A 17,053-nucleotide genomic window follows, 5' to 3' on the forward strand; every position below is an offset into this window, starting at 1 on the left:
GCAGCTAGTAGGTGTTTTGGTATTTGTCTAGGGACTCTTAAATTGTTTGCAGACAAATTGGACACAAAGTCAATATGCATTGTGCAACGTTTCATCAAGATATGTCCCTATTTAAATTCCACGGAAAGCACATTTCTTAAGATCTACCCCAGAAAGGGAAATGGAAACAAGTGTCTCTATCTGATTCAAACCACTTATTTGGCTATGACATGTTCTGACAGGTGTGGAAAATAAGGGTGGAGGCCACAGGACACTCTAGACATCTTTCTGTTATGATTCGGGTATTATCCAACCGATCCCTTTGATGTATAGACGTTCCAGAAGCAGAGGCATTCCAATATGGTGCACTGGCCTGTTGCTGATGAAACTTAACATGATAATAGTAAACCACTTAAATCAGCCAGAGGCTTTAAGGGTAGGAAGCACGCTTTTAGTTCTATTTCCCATAAGCTTCACCCTATAAGAGGAAACCAAAGGTTTACCTTTGCGTCCTCATTCTAAGGATTTTTTAATATAGGCTCAGCTAGCCAAATGAATCTCATTAAAGGGGTCAGTGATATCTCCACCCTTCAATACTCTATGTCATGGTTCGTTGATTTGGGGTATCCATTTCCCTTATGTACAGCTTTGGACGTGCAGTGGTTAATGCATGCTTTATGGGGAAGGTAAAGAAGCATGAGAGGTTATAACCCCAACAGCTCTGTATAAAGGGCTCCTCCTAGAACTAGGATTATTATACCTAATCATTGATTTTGGTGCAGGATACCATCCTAATTAAAGAGGATACTGCAACTCACACGTCTCTAATATCTAGCCTGAAGCAGGGGTGGAATCTGACTTTAGACTGCCATAGTGGCAAAATATGAGCCAAGATTATGCAGGTGATCCTAGCCTAAAGCCAAAGGGCAGTCTAGACATAGCGCTAGAAGTGCAACACATCGACCGATTTGTCTGGTGTTTAGACTTGCCCTAGGTAGAAGTGTTTAACGAAGTCTAAACAGTCTACGGGTGAACTCTAACAGCGCAGATCAAAGTCTGCCTTCCTCGAATTATGAAGGTATGAGAATCTGAATATTTCAGCCTGTTGCTGAGGAGTTTCCACGTGAAAAGATAAATAGCCTCGGGGTATTGTTGTGGACGTCGCTGTCCTAATGTTACAGATTACACTGTAGCTCAGAGTTCTCTTAGACTTGGCTGCGAGCTGGACCAGCCTGAAGCAGAGGTGGAGCAGACCAGACCTCTCCCTGCTGCAGCCCAGGCGTGTGTGGTGCTGCAGGGCTCCAGGCAACGCTCCAATCCGACCAGATGTAAAAACTATCCAGCTCACCAGGGAATTCCCTCACCTTCCCCCCCCCCCCCCCCCCCCCCCCCCCCCCCCCCCCCCCCCCGATCTGAGTCAGAGTGTAGGCTTTCCCCAGCTCTCTCTCTCTCTCGCTCTCTGTTTGTCTGTCTGCCTCTCTATTTTCCCTGCCTCTAGCACTCATTCCATCCATGGAAAGGAAGGCAAGCCAGAATGCACACTGCAATAGGTGCGCCAGGTATGTTCTCCGACACCTACGCCAAAAAAGAGTGGTTTGGGCAAACCGAAACACAACCTCAACACATAAAAACCAAGCACAACTATGCAAAAGAAGATGGAAAGTTTTTTCTTTTTATATATATAAATACCCACATTGTGTCTATGTGAAGGGCACAACTCTCCACGGCAGAGAAAAAAAAAAGATAAGGTCTAATGAAAATACATATCAACAGTAATTACCATTGAAAATAATGTTTACCTTACAGCAGAAACAAAAATGGGGACTTACGGTTCTCGAGCCTATCATTATCTAGCTACAATTTGCGATGTGTGGTCTGGAATGAAGTAAAACACAGGAAAAGCAGTTATAATAATTAATGCATTGGAGGAATAAAAAATGTTTGTTCATACAAGTCACATAAATCCATTTAAGCTTCTGTTGGGACCCTAGAAATTGACTCTTCACGTGGTATTTATTCACTAAACAAGAGTCAACATGAGGACAGGATATGATCACTTCTCCGATGTCTCACTACAAGAAGTCACGAGCAGGATATCCAAGGAAGCCCCATCTTCCTCTTCTCTTCCTCCCCTCTTTGTCTTTCCCCTACCTACTCTCTGAGGCTCTCGTCTCCTCCGTCTCACCCGTCCACAGGGAATCCATCGCGGATGACTCACTGAAAACACTTCCTACTGAACAGCGCAAACAGGCCCGCAGGCTAACAGCGACAGCGCGCACACACAACAACAGCAGCAACAGCAAACCACATGCACGCTGTGAACGCACACAGTTTGCATCAGTTATCCTGTCGGTGACGAAGTGGAGCCGTGGGGATGGATGTGGAGTTTGAAAAGTAGAGGTAATTATTTTTTTCTAGGTGCATTAAAGTCTCCCGCAGAGGCAGCAAGCGATGAGCTCTCCTCCTTCCATCTCCGGGGGGGGGGGGTCGAACAGACAATCAAAACAACATAGAGAGAAGAAGAGGAGGATTAAAGTGGCAGCAGAAGACAGACAAAGGGAACCTACTTTTTTGCTTTCTCATTTTGTGTTTCTCAAGAGAAAACAACAAATCTGGGCCTTCAAAGATCATTTGCACCGGTGCAACATGTCCTTATTAAAGCACACACTACCAGAAATACTTACAGTGTGATGGGAAGATCTATGACGTAGAAAATTAACATAAACATTCAACTCAAAACTGAAAACCAAGTTTACTATTCACCTTTTTATTCATTTATACCTAGAATCTGTCATCACGTTTTTTTACCCTGATAGCTTTTCCATGCATTTTATAATAATAATGTCACTTTAAAGACAATGCCAGTGGCCCGGGACGGATCTGTGTGACGTGGTAACATGGAGCACCAGTGGGACTCATGGATGTTTTTAGTGTCTCTGTTCCCTCAAATGTTGATTTTATCCAGTATTTAACGAGTTTGGGAATCAATTGACATCTGCTCTTGTTGTTTTCAGAGCAGGGAATTCAGAAAACAGGCATCTGGGTAAGTTTGTGCTAAAAACAGCTACATCCTTGAGTGTGTGAAAGCAAATGGAAACAGTTAAAGAAATACATGCAGTTATGATTTATGGCTGTCTCATTTGGGCTAATAGGCTTTTGTTCTGTGTGTGATCTCCCTCTGACTCAACTTGGATGACTGTAACTGTGTAATTATTCACACAAGTTGGATTGGGACACTCAAAAAAAAAAACGTCTCCTGCTCCTTAGGATTTGCGGAATTTTCTGGAAGGTGTTTATTGGAGTCAATTTTGGAAAATGAGGAGCCGTCCTGACCTTTGATGGCAGCATCAGTGATGGCTGTCACCACTGCGGTGAAAGCAGAGTTTGGTGTTGTATAGAAAGCATGGCTGTGCGTACGCAAGGGTCCCACTTTGTGTATAAGCACATGTCTGTGAATAGTAATTATTGCGGTGCAATGCTCAGCATTTCATTGGTGCATTTGATCATGAACTTTTCCAGAGGAAAAAGTAACCAACGGGATGGGATAAATCTGTAATATAATTATAATTTTATTGGTTTCTTTTTTTTTCTTCTTTTTCCTCATTCCAGTTTGGTCCTTTGAAAAATTCAAATATCCGAGACATTTAAAGACTGAGACCTTTTTATTTCACCTTTATTTTTAGAGGTAAGTCATTACGTTCTTATTTACAATGGCGGCCTGAACCTTCATGAAACAGCAGAGTTCTCTGATGAAAATGCCAAAAGATGATGTTTTGCTTTATGTAGGCTGTAGGTACACACTAATTCCCGCTCATAGACAGTTGCCATTAGTGAGTGACGTGTGTTTTCCTGTGTGTGTGTGTGTGTGTGTGTGTGTGTGTATGCACGTGGAGTGTGTTGGTCCGTCTGTAATGGGCTTTTTTGACGTAGGAGGCCCTGGAAGTGGTGGGTCATTAAAGTTTACATAAAAGCAGACTAAGTAGTAGATGGATAACCTCTCTTTCGATCTCTCTCTCTCTCTCTCTCTCTCTCTCTGCTTCTCAACACCACAGAGACGGAAAACAAACCACTGAAATGTCAATGGCAGGCACGAGTGTGGGGATCCCGCTAGCGCAGAGCCTCACGCCGGCTAATGTCTTTAACGGGTATCAAGGATAGAGGTAAGAAGGATGGCGGATGAGTGAGGGAAAGTAAGGAAGACGAGGAAACAGAGAAGCAGAGAGGAAGGGGTTGAAAAAAAGGGTGACACAGCCTTGAAAGGGTCATGAGTCTCAAATAGCAGGGAGTGGAGAGGTGAAGGTGTTGTGTATGTATGTACATGTATGCATGGGCTTTCCTCCCCAGGGGATCCCCCCTCCATGACTAAGTAAAGCCAAGAGGAGGGAGACCCCATATTACCAAGTTCGCCCACCTCCCCTCCCCCCCATCTCTACCTATTCCTTAACCCCTGAGGTGCTTAAGAATACTCTTACACTGGGGGAGGCAAGGTTTTCTTTTTTAAAGTCACTTTTAAGTAAAAAAACTGGACATTTAGCCATGATCGAAGCCTGGTATTCGCCCCCCAATGTTGAGACTCCATTTTTTTGAAGCAGTGATGAAGAGGTATGAGTATTTTCTACAGAGCCTTGATTCAGTGGTTTCCACACCAGTTGTAGCCTTCTCACCTGAATAACCTGGTAAATAGTTGGCATGTAAACTATTGAAATGTAATTTGGGAGAAGCAAGTCCCATTTCTTAGCAAATAAAATCAAAATATTTCATGAGAGGGCTCCATGAATGTGAAGTATTTACTTTGTTGGTAGTAAATGTATTCACAGCAGTTTGGATCTGGATCTGGTTACCCTCTAATATTCCGGGTTTGTTTTATTGGTTTCTATTTCTCTATTTCCCCCCAATTGAAGACCTGTTAGTGACTTTGGTCTGGGAAAGGAGAAAAAGGTGTTGATGGTGTGAAAGAGAAGGTAAGTATTTTTGTGTGTAACTTGGGGTTTCTTAACCAAAACTCAAAATTGGGAAATTCATGATTAATCAATTGGCGTATACTGTTAGAGATGCCTCCCTTATCCTTCCTTACTTGTTACTCATTATCATGAGAAGCAGCATAGTGTTTTAAACGGACTTCAGAGGTATTGCTGTGCTTGGACTTCGCTTTGATTTAATGGGCGTAATCAAGCAAACGATCCCTCACTTGCAAACTTAATAGGTAGATGTTTTATCATTGTCCTCGCCCACACAAAGAGGAAACCAGCTGCCCAAAAATCTGGACAAAATGGCGAAGAAATAGCCTCTTCATCATGAGTCAGTGACAAACAGCCGGGGTGAGCATCTGGTAAAATGCGTGGAAGAGGGAGCAACAGTAGTGAAAGTAAGCGAGAGGGTTAAATGTCAAAAGCAAAAGGGAGTCAGGGAAGGAGAGAGAGAGAGCGAGGGAGAGGGAGAGAGGGAAAGTGAGAAAAAGAGACGTTGCTCATGCCCTGGTTGTGATTCATTCCTTAACTTGTGGCGAGCACCAGTGAACAGGCAATGGAAACTTCAGCAAATGTAAATACGCTTTGGTTAAAAATATAGTGTTTAATGCACACCACATGTGGCTCTCTGGCAGGGCCGGCTCTATTTTGACGGGAGAAGAGACTGAGGAAACGCGACGGTGGCAGAAAGATACAGACAGCGACAGAGAAACAGAGGCATTTGGAAGAGATATTGGGGAAATTGAGAGGCAGTAAACATGGGCTGGTGACAGCAGCTTACCCTGGGCCTTCTCTACAAACACCACCTTGGAGTCAGGGAGGAAGTTGAGGCCATGCAGGAGCATCATTTTGCCTCCAGTGGCAGAGTAACTTTCCACACTCTGCTTCTCCACCAAGGGAAGCTCCTGAGCTGAGCGTTGGGCTGTTGGAGGACACACACGCACACACACACACACACACGTCAATACAATGTGTAAGCCCGCATAAACTCCCAACCCGATCTCCGTTCACTCCAAGAAGCACAGAGCCGGCACGAAGCCAGTGAAACAGCTTTTCTTGGTTATGGAAACAGGCTTATCAACTTCATAATGATGATTTCATGACCCCTAGCTAAGAGGTTTTCAGCCAGCAGCTGCTCTTTAAATGACGCCAAAAAAAGGGCGGACGAGTGATCAAAACAATACTGTCATGATCTGATCCTTAGTCATTATTTTCCATCAGGAAACCTACTGCCAACCACCTATCTCTGCTTTCTATAACTGTGGCTAAGTCACCTTTAGCCTCTGGGATTTGGTGACCAGAGTCACATGTATGTATAATAACATAACTGTGCATTTCATCTATTATCTCATTGCATCATTTTAGAATAGGACTCACTAAAACACAAAAGACCTCTAAAATCAACTTCACGAACCTTCTCTGTAATAATGAACCGATTCGGATTAACATCCACTTTAGTCCATAAACAACAATGCCAGCTCCGTCTCACCATCTAACTTTAATTGGCTTCCATGGTTGCAAATAACATCACACCTATATGAACAACGAATGACAAAGAAACAGAGCTTTCTTTCAATGCGCTCCTTCAACCGTGCCAAAACTGGGGCTGGCATAATGACCTCTGTGGTACCTGCGCTAATTGGGTAGTTTTACCACAATAACTTGTGCATTCAGTCGTAAAATGTGAATTGAGATAGACAACACGTGTCTCTGGCATCGTGTACAATGCATCTATTGCCTTGGCAAATTTGCTTTGATCATACAAAGCTTTTTTTTGGCTGCAGAGGCACTGAATTTTCCCCAGCAGGTAATAAAATAATAGCTCAGTTTATTGGATTGCAACACTAGTTGCCACCTTGTGCTTAAGCGGTTTGTGAGTGTTTGACTTACAACATTCAATGGGGTTCGAAGAAGCCTGTAGGGACACTGTCCTGCCGTTGGGCTGGTTGATGTGCACGCGAAACACCAATCTCACGCGTGTGTTCTTGCGTCCGATGTCTGTCTCTCCTTTGCGAAGCTCAATGTCCGAATTACGCAGCTTCAGGATCCCTGCACAGTCAATTCTGGGACAGAGGCAGGACAGGGTCAAATGTAACACCACTTTTCAAATATGACATATATTTAAGATAATGGAAAAAGGTTTTTTGCTTATGTTTAAGGCATATCTGTATGCTAATACAAAGCAACTGTCTCTTAAAGCTACCAAACAAGGTATACTCACACAGGATATTCCCTACAGAATATTTTCTACACAAGGTACTATACGGAAAAAAGGCTAAAATGGGAGCAAATCTGATTCCTTGAGTCAACTCTGGCTGTTCAAACAGAGACACTGAGCAGAGTAGCTGCACATTATACGACCAGCAGCAGTCCCTACTGGTGTTACAGATCAGGCACTGGAAGTCCACTGGAGCAAGACCGTGTCATTATTAATCCAGCATGTCTTCAAAGACAGAGAGTTGGACATGAATGACTTCACATCACAGTTTTAAAGGGTTCAATGGTCCAAGAATTAGCAGTTCTCTAGAGGAATCCTCTGGACGCGGCACACCATGGCTTACCACCATCGAACGAGGTCCAATCAGCTGCACTCAGTACACACAAAGTCACTTTATTGCCATCTGAGTGCACCAAGCCTCTCCAGCGCCTTCACGCCATTGAAGCCTTACACTTCATATGATTAGGGGTAAAACCTACTTTAATCATTGCCACGTGTAGCATTAGACTCATTTCTTAGCTGTCTGTCTTTATGTCATTTCACAATTTGGGAGGTAAAGGGGTGCATTTTATTTTCCTTTTCTTAGTGGAAAAAAAGGCATACATTTTCAGACATTGCCTTATATGAATTTAAATAAAACTAGTGTGGCTGGTAAAAAAGTGAGGGAATGGGATATGGTTTGGCATTTAGATTATTTTACATGGTCGCTTTTTGGCACATTTCCTGGAACAGGGTACAATGTTAGGTTTTATACCAATTAATTTCTCCTCTTTACTTTGGGTTGGACAATCTGAATAAATAAGAACACATAATAGGCAATGCTATACCCTCTTCTTATCAGCCTTGTATGATAATGTGTTGTGTGGTTGATAGGGTTTTAAGTTCAAGGAAATGTTACAGAGTAGTCTTCTCTGCCAGCAATAAGACATGGTCAATATGTTAGCTACAAAACAACTGTTCCATAGTAACTGTAGTGATAACACTCAACAACTTATTCTAAGCACCGCTTTACTGATTGGTTAGTTCTTCATAATTAATCAGTATGATATGAACTTGTAGAAGGGAATATGCTACTTTAAACAAAGCTACTCTATGTGAATGAGATTCATTTTCCTAAAAGAGGAAATAAAGACAGATTGAAACTTTCTGAAAGTTTGATTGCAGTTGTCGACTGTCTGCATCCCACACAGCGATCAAATGATTGTTGGCACGGCAGCAGAGGGATGGATGCCGCGCTATCAAGACGACTGTTAAACAGCTCAGTGGAAAGAGACAGTTGAAGGTTTTTCTTTGACCTTTTAGAAAGTTGAGGGGAGCAAGAGAGAACTGTTACTCCTCATCCTTTCGCTTGTGCTTATGACAAAAAGGAACAGAAACTGCCTCTTGAATACTTTTTCAATATTGTATTCCTCCTTGGGGACACTTAAAGTTAAATGGATGAGGGGCGCCCCTTAATATGATACAATATAAGGGGATGTTGTGGTATTGTTTGAAATGATATTGCAAGGCAGTTAATGTAAAATCCTCCATGCTCAACCAAAGAAGGTCAATGCCCAGTCAGGAAACTCTCATTTCTTATAAATAATCTCCTGCATTTAAACAAATATTCAAATAAAACACAGATGTATTAAATCATTACAGATTCTTTCTTGCAAAAAATAGTAGGACAATGCTTTTTAAAATTTCAAACGGAGAAGGATAAACTTGAGGTGCAGAAAGAGGTAACGGTCTTATGTAACCTATGTTTAGATACAGCAGTTTTATCCATAACCCAGAGTTCTGGGCCCCAGTCCAAAACAATTCACTGCAGACTAGTCTGAATGGAGCCCCAGGACAGGAGCTTAATGCCTGGACACATTGCAGAGCACAGCCCCTTGGATAACTCCAAATCCGGGGGAAGGATGAGAGAGGCCTAGCAAACTGATGCTAATGTTTTTCAAAGGTAAACCATGATTAGCCTATATTTAGGAGAGTACTTTATGCAATTCTTACCACACATTCACTTACACAAATTAAAACAAAATGCTGGTAATTTCTGAATGAGTTCACAGACCACCGCAACTCATAACAGAGCAGACGGCCACGCTAACTGGCAGAGAAAAACTAGCTTGTTGGCTAGCTCATTTTGCGGTAAACGCTAACGTTAGCTATCGTCCACTGTAGCCAATTTGAGCAGATAATGGCATTGTGTGTGAACACAACCGTCATGTGCTTTAGAGTTGGCTAACAATGCTGGTTGTTGGCTGAAGTGTAGCTAGCTAGCGTTATGTGAACTAAGCATACAAGCTAATTCCTGTAAAACGGCTTACAATGAGCTACATTTTAAGTCTTTAAACTCTCCGTACTTACCCTCACATCGTCTTTTCCTAGCCTATTGTTGGTCCCAGTGTAGACTGCCACTGCTAATAGTTCATTTAGCAGAAAAGCCAGTTTGACATGTCACAGTAGGAAAAACACAATGATAATTAATAGAACAGCACCATTGTTACTGTTATTAGTAACACCTGGGTTTTTCCTGCTATAACCAGTCAAACTGTCTGCTATGAAAAAAGGTTTGTATTTATTATGTATTGAATTAATTATTTAGAGTTGTCAAATTCTATTCATCTAGGTTATATACATTTTAATGGTCATTAATTAGCGTTGTTTTGCTATTGCTATTCTATTGCAGTTCTGTTCTTTGCATATTGGGCATACACAGGGCTAAGTGTAATTGTGAGCGTCCCACAATCTGGATCATCATTTTGGTGTGCAATGTTCTTTTTGCCAGACATGTTGAGTCCACTAGGGGTTTTCTAATACATTCAACTTGCTAGTAAATTTTGCTTAAGCCGCTCTCTTAGCATTTCATAGTATTCATTTTTAAGATCTTATTTGCGCAAACCTTTCTTCGATGGACTTCCATGCGGGCTCCTGGTTTGACTTTTATTTTACAACTGCAAGCGTATAGCCTTTGGAGGGCCTGCACACATTGGTCCAAAATGAGTCACCCATGAACTCTGTCAACTCATGCATCTCTTGGGGGTGAAAGCACAAATCTCAGTTTTTGATGTCTGTTTAGAAGTGTCTGCTGTACATCACCTATCATCAGGCATTCTGTTTGTAGAGCTAAAGCAAAGAGGAAGGTGCTGAGAGAGAGAGAAGAGTGTGTGTTTTTGGGGCTTTATTCTAAAGTAGTGGTTACCAGTGAAAAATGTGAAAGGGAAAAGATTGATAGGCGACTTGTAAAGGTCTAAGAGCACTTACATGGCCCTCATGTTGTTTTCAGGCAGCAGAGGGATCTCCAGAACTTTGGTGTTGGATTGCATGACTTCATGGCTGGCGGTGGAGACGGTTTTGCCAGTGATGCGGTGAACCTGGTAGAAGGCATGTGGTCGCAGGAGGCGGTCGTCTGCGGTCCCTATGAACAGCTGCAGGGTGAGCGGCTCGCTTTCCATGTAGCCATAAAGCTGGCGGAAGAACAAAGGGACCCAGGTGAGAGGCAACGTCAGATTTTAAGACCACCATCTCAGGCAACCTCTCATTTAGGAAACAGAAATTAAATGCACATCGGCTAATGCCAGATAAAGAGTCCTTTAATGATAGCTCTGACATGGTGGAGGGGCTTCGTAAATGTGCCCCTTTGATTTGTTTGTTTTTTGGGTTGGGTTGGAGGCCGTTTACAGTGGTCCTTGCTGTTCCTTCGTTGAGCTAATTGTACATTCCTTTAGGGGAGGGTTAAAAAAGGATGTTTTCGGATGTCTCTGGGTCTGTCTGAGGTAAGGATCTCCTCAGTACAGAGACATGGAGTCTAATGGAGAGGTCAGCTTCCCATCACTTCCCTGTTCATTACAGTCTCACTGCTGCTCTTAAAAAAAGTGCCAACAGAGAGGCAAGCAGTCGAAAGTGACTCAGTTGAAAGTGGCCTTAACGACCCAAAATAAGAAACCAGGGTTATCATGTCAGGTCAGCCACAAGATGAAATGCTATGAAGTTTAAACATTAATGAAACTAATTATCGGGCTAATAGCAATTCCTCTGTAAAATATGAGTTGCATCCAAAGGGTGAAAAGAAAATTCAGACATTGACAAACCATACTTTAAAATCATTTGTGTAAATAAAAATGGAGTTAGAATCATGGCATGCACTTGTGTTCAACAAACCACCAATGGACACAATTTTTTTGTGTCTTTATATGACAAATATCAACATACATTTGAAGCAGAATAACTATTCCTATACAGGCACAGTGCTTGCAAATTCAGCAAGCTTTACACCTGAATATATTAACACCAAAACGCTTTGCAGAGCTTCGGGCAGTTATGAACATGCATTATGATTTCCATTAAAGCTCACAGACTGTGTCCCACTGTGATGAAAGAGACTCCTGTATCACAAACACCACTTCAAACAACTACCACTTCCTCTTGAAGGCCTCCATTAGCTGCTACTGCTTTAAGTAATAAAAAGATCAAATCTTAAAAAAAAAAGAGAAGAAAAGCTCCATAGCTATGCATAGTTTCAAAAGTACTGTTGACTTTTGGGGTCAACGGCACATCCAATATAAAGTGTAACTGGCAATTTACATTCAGCATCCCCGGATCATTATCCGACGGTGCCTAAAGAAACATTATTTAATGATTTAACCAAGTGTGTAATGACTCAAAAATATGAACACAGAGGCAGGGTTTCAAATTCCAAAGTGTGGTAAAGGACAACTGATGCTTTGTGAGTGATTTCTGACCAGAATAATTTGCCAACCAAATGTGGCTTTCTGGTGGAACTGAGACCTCCCAGGGTATGCTTGCTCAATGCAGTGCAAAGTGGTCATTTGAGCAGATGTTGGTGAGGTTGGACTTAGAAATCTCTCCAAATGTCAGACCACTGCAGGATCCATCTGGTTCAAACCGAGAGGACTCCTCTCATCATGTAGACCTCCAGGTGGCTACTTGACCACATGTGACATTTACTGTGCGGGATCACTTACACCGTACACAAGCACTCACCAAGCCACGACCATATAAAAAAAATCACACAAATTGGTCAATTACCCCAGCACCCACGAGCGCATCGCTTCAGGCAAATTTTCTTTGAGCTCCATTCGAGTGAAAACAGTGGTATTGTCGGATGGAATAAAAGACCCCTGTTGTTTATCTAAGACACTGAGTCATATAGCGAAATGCAGACCACATGTAACCTATGACATAATCTGATTAATGAGTTTATAATCACCTTTGTGAGGGCAGTCAGGGTTGGGGGTGTGAGTAAGAGGTAGATAGGACGACTGGAGAGCTACAGTACATCATTAGTAGTCTGGAAATTACTGCTGCAGTGTCATGGCCACCTAATGCCTTTGGTTCGAGAACCCATTTGTCTGGATACTGTATTAAACGTTGTCTGGCCTCATAATAAACTTGAAGATTAAATGCCTTTGGTCTGTACTTGATGACAGATCTTTTGGATTTGGGACAAGGCGGAGGATGTGTTCTTTTCCTTCCAAGTAGAAACACTTTTCAGTCTTAATTATGCTGAATAAAAATAGGATATGACTAGCCTCTGGAGTAGAGCATATATCCACATGTCTCAATAATCAAAGCAGCAGTGGTTATCTGGCTTTGCTTTGATTCAGATATCGAGGAATTGCAAAGGGAGCGGTAAAGCTAAGGCTGTCATTCATCTCAAGTTCTATTTTTCTCTTTGGGTCCGCATAGTGTCTCTAGCAGCTGTCTTGACCTGTGAGCTAGTCACACATGCTAGTCATCAGTGAGTTAGGCAGAGGTCAGGAGCTTCTTGAAGTCTTGGCATCCCAAGGGACCACTTCATCTATGCGGTGATCTCACCAGCAGACCCCGGTCTGCTTGTTATATTTTACTTATGGTGTCACCAGCGGTAATTATCCATAGCCACACATGCTACCAGTTACTTGTGTATTGACTTGTGAGAGCGCTATTGCGGCGCATGAGGTACAAATCTGAAACACCGGAGCGTTAAATTGCATGACGTTCCGCTATGATTTAATAAAATGCAGCTACAAAGCCGTGTCGCCTGTCACTTTCGCCTCAGTGGACTTCTTTGGTTTTCTTCAGTGACCTTCAACCATTACCTCAGCCGCCACGTGGCTATAAGGAGGCCCACAAGAGAGGCAGGGAAAGGAGGGGGTCTTTAACCCTTCACTTGTCTAAGTCTTTGTGGTAGCACACGATGACAGTGGCGTCCTCACTCCAAGTTACCTCATGGAGGAGAGGAAGTGATTAATGAGGTCAGGTAGTCCGCTTGGTGACGCTGGTCTTCCCCAGCAGCAAAGCAAGGCGGTCTCGTCCCCCCTGGGCGACCTCCCCCTGATTCCTTTACCATATGTGCTCCTCTGACCTTCGCCTTAAGACCCCTGGGATGCTCACTCACATGCCCACCACGAGCACAGAGCAAAACGTATTCATTTTATTTCCAAAGGGGGAATAAGACGGGGAAAGAAGTCGAGATAGTGTCGTAAACGCTAAGTGTGGCCCGACAACAGAGGCTTGACGCACACACCTGTGACCTCAGCTTTGTATTTGTGTCTAATGCAGCCTGTGAGGTTGGACCGGAGCGCTGCTAATTCTGACCAGATGAGCTTTTCTAGCTGTAACTACAGCCTATCTGGCACATGCACTGTATATTTATTTTGCGATAATCCAAACTGAGTTTGAATCGAGGCTTGATTTGCAGCTGTTTCAGGGTGCCAACGTCTGCCACTGTGTCAGCTAGATCCATTTACACCTCCCACCGCAAGCCACTGTTGCACGAGCCATTTCTGATAGCTGAGGCTCAAGTTAAACATTGTGGATATGGCAGCTGATGCATTAATTGTGTAATTGTGTGCAGCTGCATTGTCTGGGTCAGTTGTGATGATGTGGAGGCTTGTCGAGCTAAAAAGGGAGAGAAGGTTGCATCTTATCCACTTTCCACCATCCATCTCCCAATTCCTATGGGCCGTTACAGATCCATCAACTACGGAAGAGGATTAGAGACACTGGTGAAATGTTCTGTGAGTTCTGACTTTAATCTCTGACTTTAAGAGTTCTGAGAATAAAGTCAGAACTCACATACATTTTTCACCCGTGGCCCTAATCCTCTCCCGTAATCAACTGTATCAAGACCCCAACGTTTTTTTTTCTTGCTAAATTTCTTTGAGTCACTCACTGAAAATCAGTTGGGATAAAATAATGACTAATAATGAGTGTTTTTAACTGGTTAATATATGAATTTTTTTTCATAGCACATTTCATCCACCAGTTTCTTTAGTAAAAGTGACATTCTCAATTCTGCCGTCAGCTGGCCACAATAGTTTTGAATGTGCAATGTTTAATAATGACTTGCTGGTAAATTAGATATGTCTGGCCTGGCTGGAAATTGAGCGTGAATACACTCTACAGGCCTGCAGTAAGGCTGCCTTCTATCCCTCCGCGGTGATTTCATCACTGCTTGGAGAAATGTCATGACTCGGAGAGGTCCACGTGGCGCAGAGAATTGGGGAGAGGAGAAGCAGAAGACGACTGGAAGCGGCGGAGCAGAGGAGGAAGAGGAGAAATACAACAGCAGATTCAGGCTTTTTCCCATTATCACGCTCCCCGGTCTCTGTGAAGTGCTGACAGTCACACAGCCAGCCTTTGCTGTATCCAATTAAATGTACACTCATCCAAGTTGTCTCTCCTTCCAGACTTTACTCCATCACCCTCCTGCCCTTGTAATGTCTCCAGTGCCTCATATTGAAAGCATAAGGCAACATATGCAATCCTTTAATGTGCTGCAAATCCATTGCTTCAAAAGCTGCTTCTTTTTATAAGCAACCAAACAGTTATATCCCCCAACGTTTTTTGTTGAAATGAGCCCTTTAGTGTTATGTCATTTAGGGCATAGTTTCAAGCTCTAGCCCATGTCTAGACCAGTGAGGGTCCAAATTCCATATAAAAAGCACCAGCATAGCCTGCCATAAGACACATCATCTAAACTTACAAAGAATATAAGTAAGATGATGCCCGGATGACTGCTGTGCCCCCCAATAACACAACTTGCCACCAGTGTCTTACCTCATAAATCTGTGGGCTGTCTGGTTATCACCTCAAACCAGTGACAACGATGCATATATCGCTCCATTTTTTCCACTTGCTATTAACTGGTAATTAGTGGTAGGCCGATACCAGCGTAAGGGAAGCCCCGCAGATGGAGAACCACAATTTAAGAGTGGCATAAATACCCCTTTGGGCAACAAATAACAGCCCTGACTAAGCTCTAACAGCATGACAGGGTACACCAAGCTTTTTGACTATCAAATAAGAGGCGGCAGTGGGTTTTAATGAGCAATTAGCAGCTACAGTATAGGATGCTGTGAATCACCTTTTTTTTTTTTTTGTGAGACATTACGCAGCCAGCGAGCACCGGATCCCAAGGTGAAACCGCACATGCGAAGAACCGAGCACATGTTTGCTAAGGTCTTTCATGCTGTCATGGCGGAAACATACTGCAAATTTGATGTGCATTACATACATTTGCAGAGGAAGGGAGATGGGTATTAAGTCACGCACACGTTAATAGGGATGATGGCCACATCCTGGTGAAATTACACCCATGTCTGTTGCTGCTTTAGACTTAATGAGAGCTCGAGTGTGTGTGTATGCGTGAGAGGGTAAGCCCTATAGGCCAGTCATTATCCTATTCCAAATAGCCATATGCAGGACTGCGCTGCGCGATAGGTTTAATACTCCACAGGTGTTGCTGCCTGCTGTTACTATAGCGCCTGGCGGATGTCTTTGTATTTCCTGACGGAGGTTGAACCTGAAAGCCTTTGCAACATCTTCAACTGAACCCACATTTTCGATCAGAGCCAGGTCATGCTTGGTCAATATATAGTCAATGAAAATGATTTGGCGCAATTCCACTTTTTTCCCCCCTACAGTTCTCCTGTGGAAAAAGCCATCAATCAATGTCACGGTGATATTCTGAGTGAAGGTTAGACCTTTTTTTTTTTTTTCGGAGCACAGCTTCAAAAATCACCCCGTAGACGTTTGGCTTAGCTGTGGTGAGAGAGGGGAGAGACTGGAACCGTGTGAGAGGAGCCAATAGAGTGCCCTAGATCCCCTTAATGGCGTTGTGGTCTGCTGCAGTAAATAAAGTGGAAAAGCAGCCGCGGGGGTCACACAGTGGACCAGTCAGGAGAGAGGAGGGTAAAAGGGTGCGGATGCGGAGGAGGAGGGGAGGCAAGGACGGAGCGCGAGTCCATAATAAATGACTGAGATTTAGAACAGGAAGTGCAGAGAGCCGGTGCAAGCAGCAGAGGAGTAATGAGTCGAGGTAACCTATAATCTTGAGGTTTTCATCGGTGTGTGGCTGGAGGACAGACACTCCATTCTCCCCACCCACCCACCTACCCACCCATCCCACAAAGGGGGTACTGAATGAAGTGAATGTGGTGCAGCCTAGGATGATGTCAGACCTTACAGACGCTTCTGCTTGTTTGTCAAGAAAACACCTCTGCTCGTTATCCCAGAACAAGACAACAACAGTAATTGTGCAGTTGAGCGTCTTGCTTTGATTATCTGTCAGTTGCTGTCTCTAATCTCTAAAGGCTGTCCCTTCATGTTCTTCATCTGTCTGTTTTTTCACCCGTTGTTGCTTTCCAACACACATGTCACTATCATTCATAACGCACAAGTCTGATCGTCCATGAGCTAAAAAACACGACAGAGCTGTGGCTCCGACCGAGGGAGGCCCACTGGTGTGGGTGTGGGAGATGGAGATGGTTTGAAGGATGAACGGTTCACAAGGAATGACATCCTCAGGCCCCCCCAGGGAGGCAGAGAGGCACCGGTGCATGGAAAGGGGAGGTGGTGTCCGGTGGGTGCTAGGACTCCTATCCACCACCACCCACCCCCC

At 43.5% G+C, this 17,053-nt stretch overlaps 1 protein-coding gene across 2 annotated transcripts in view; it reads right to left on the reverse strand.

Annotated features, from left to right (window-relative positions):
* LOC117946387 (nuclear factor of activated T-cells, cytoplasmic 1-like) overlaps positions 1-17,053 on the reverse strand; it is a 64,710-nt gene that overhangs the window by 37,874 nt on the left and 9,783 nt on the right. For both annotated transcript variants that reach the window (XM_034874511.1, XM_034874510.1), the window contains exons 4-6: positions 10,411-10,613; positions 6,837-7,009; positions 5,728-5,868 (exon numbers count right to left, since the gene is read on the reverse strand). In XM_034874511.1, coding sequence (XP_034730402.1) covers positions 5,728-5,868; positions 6,837-7,009; positions 10,411-10,613 — 517 coding nt within the window. The remainder of the gene's footprint in view (positions 1-5,727; positions 5,869-6,836; positions 7,010-10,410; positions 10,614-17,053) is intronic.

Source organism: Etheostoma cragini, chromosome 6 (assembly GCF_013103735.1).
Source record: "Etheostoma cragini isolate CJK2018 chromosome 6, CSU_Ecrag_1.0, whole genome shotgun sequence".
NCBI lineage: Eukaryota > Metazoa > Chordata > Actinopteri > Perciformes > Percidae > Etheostoma > Etheostoma cragini.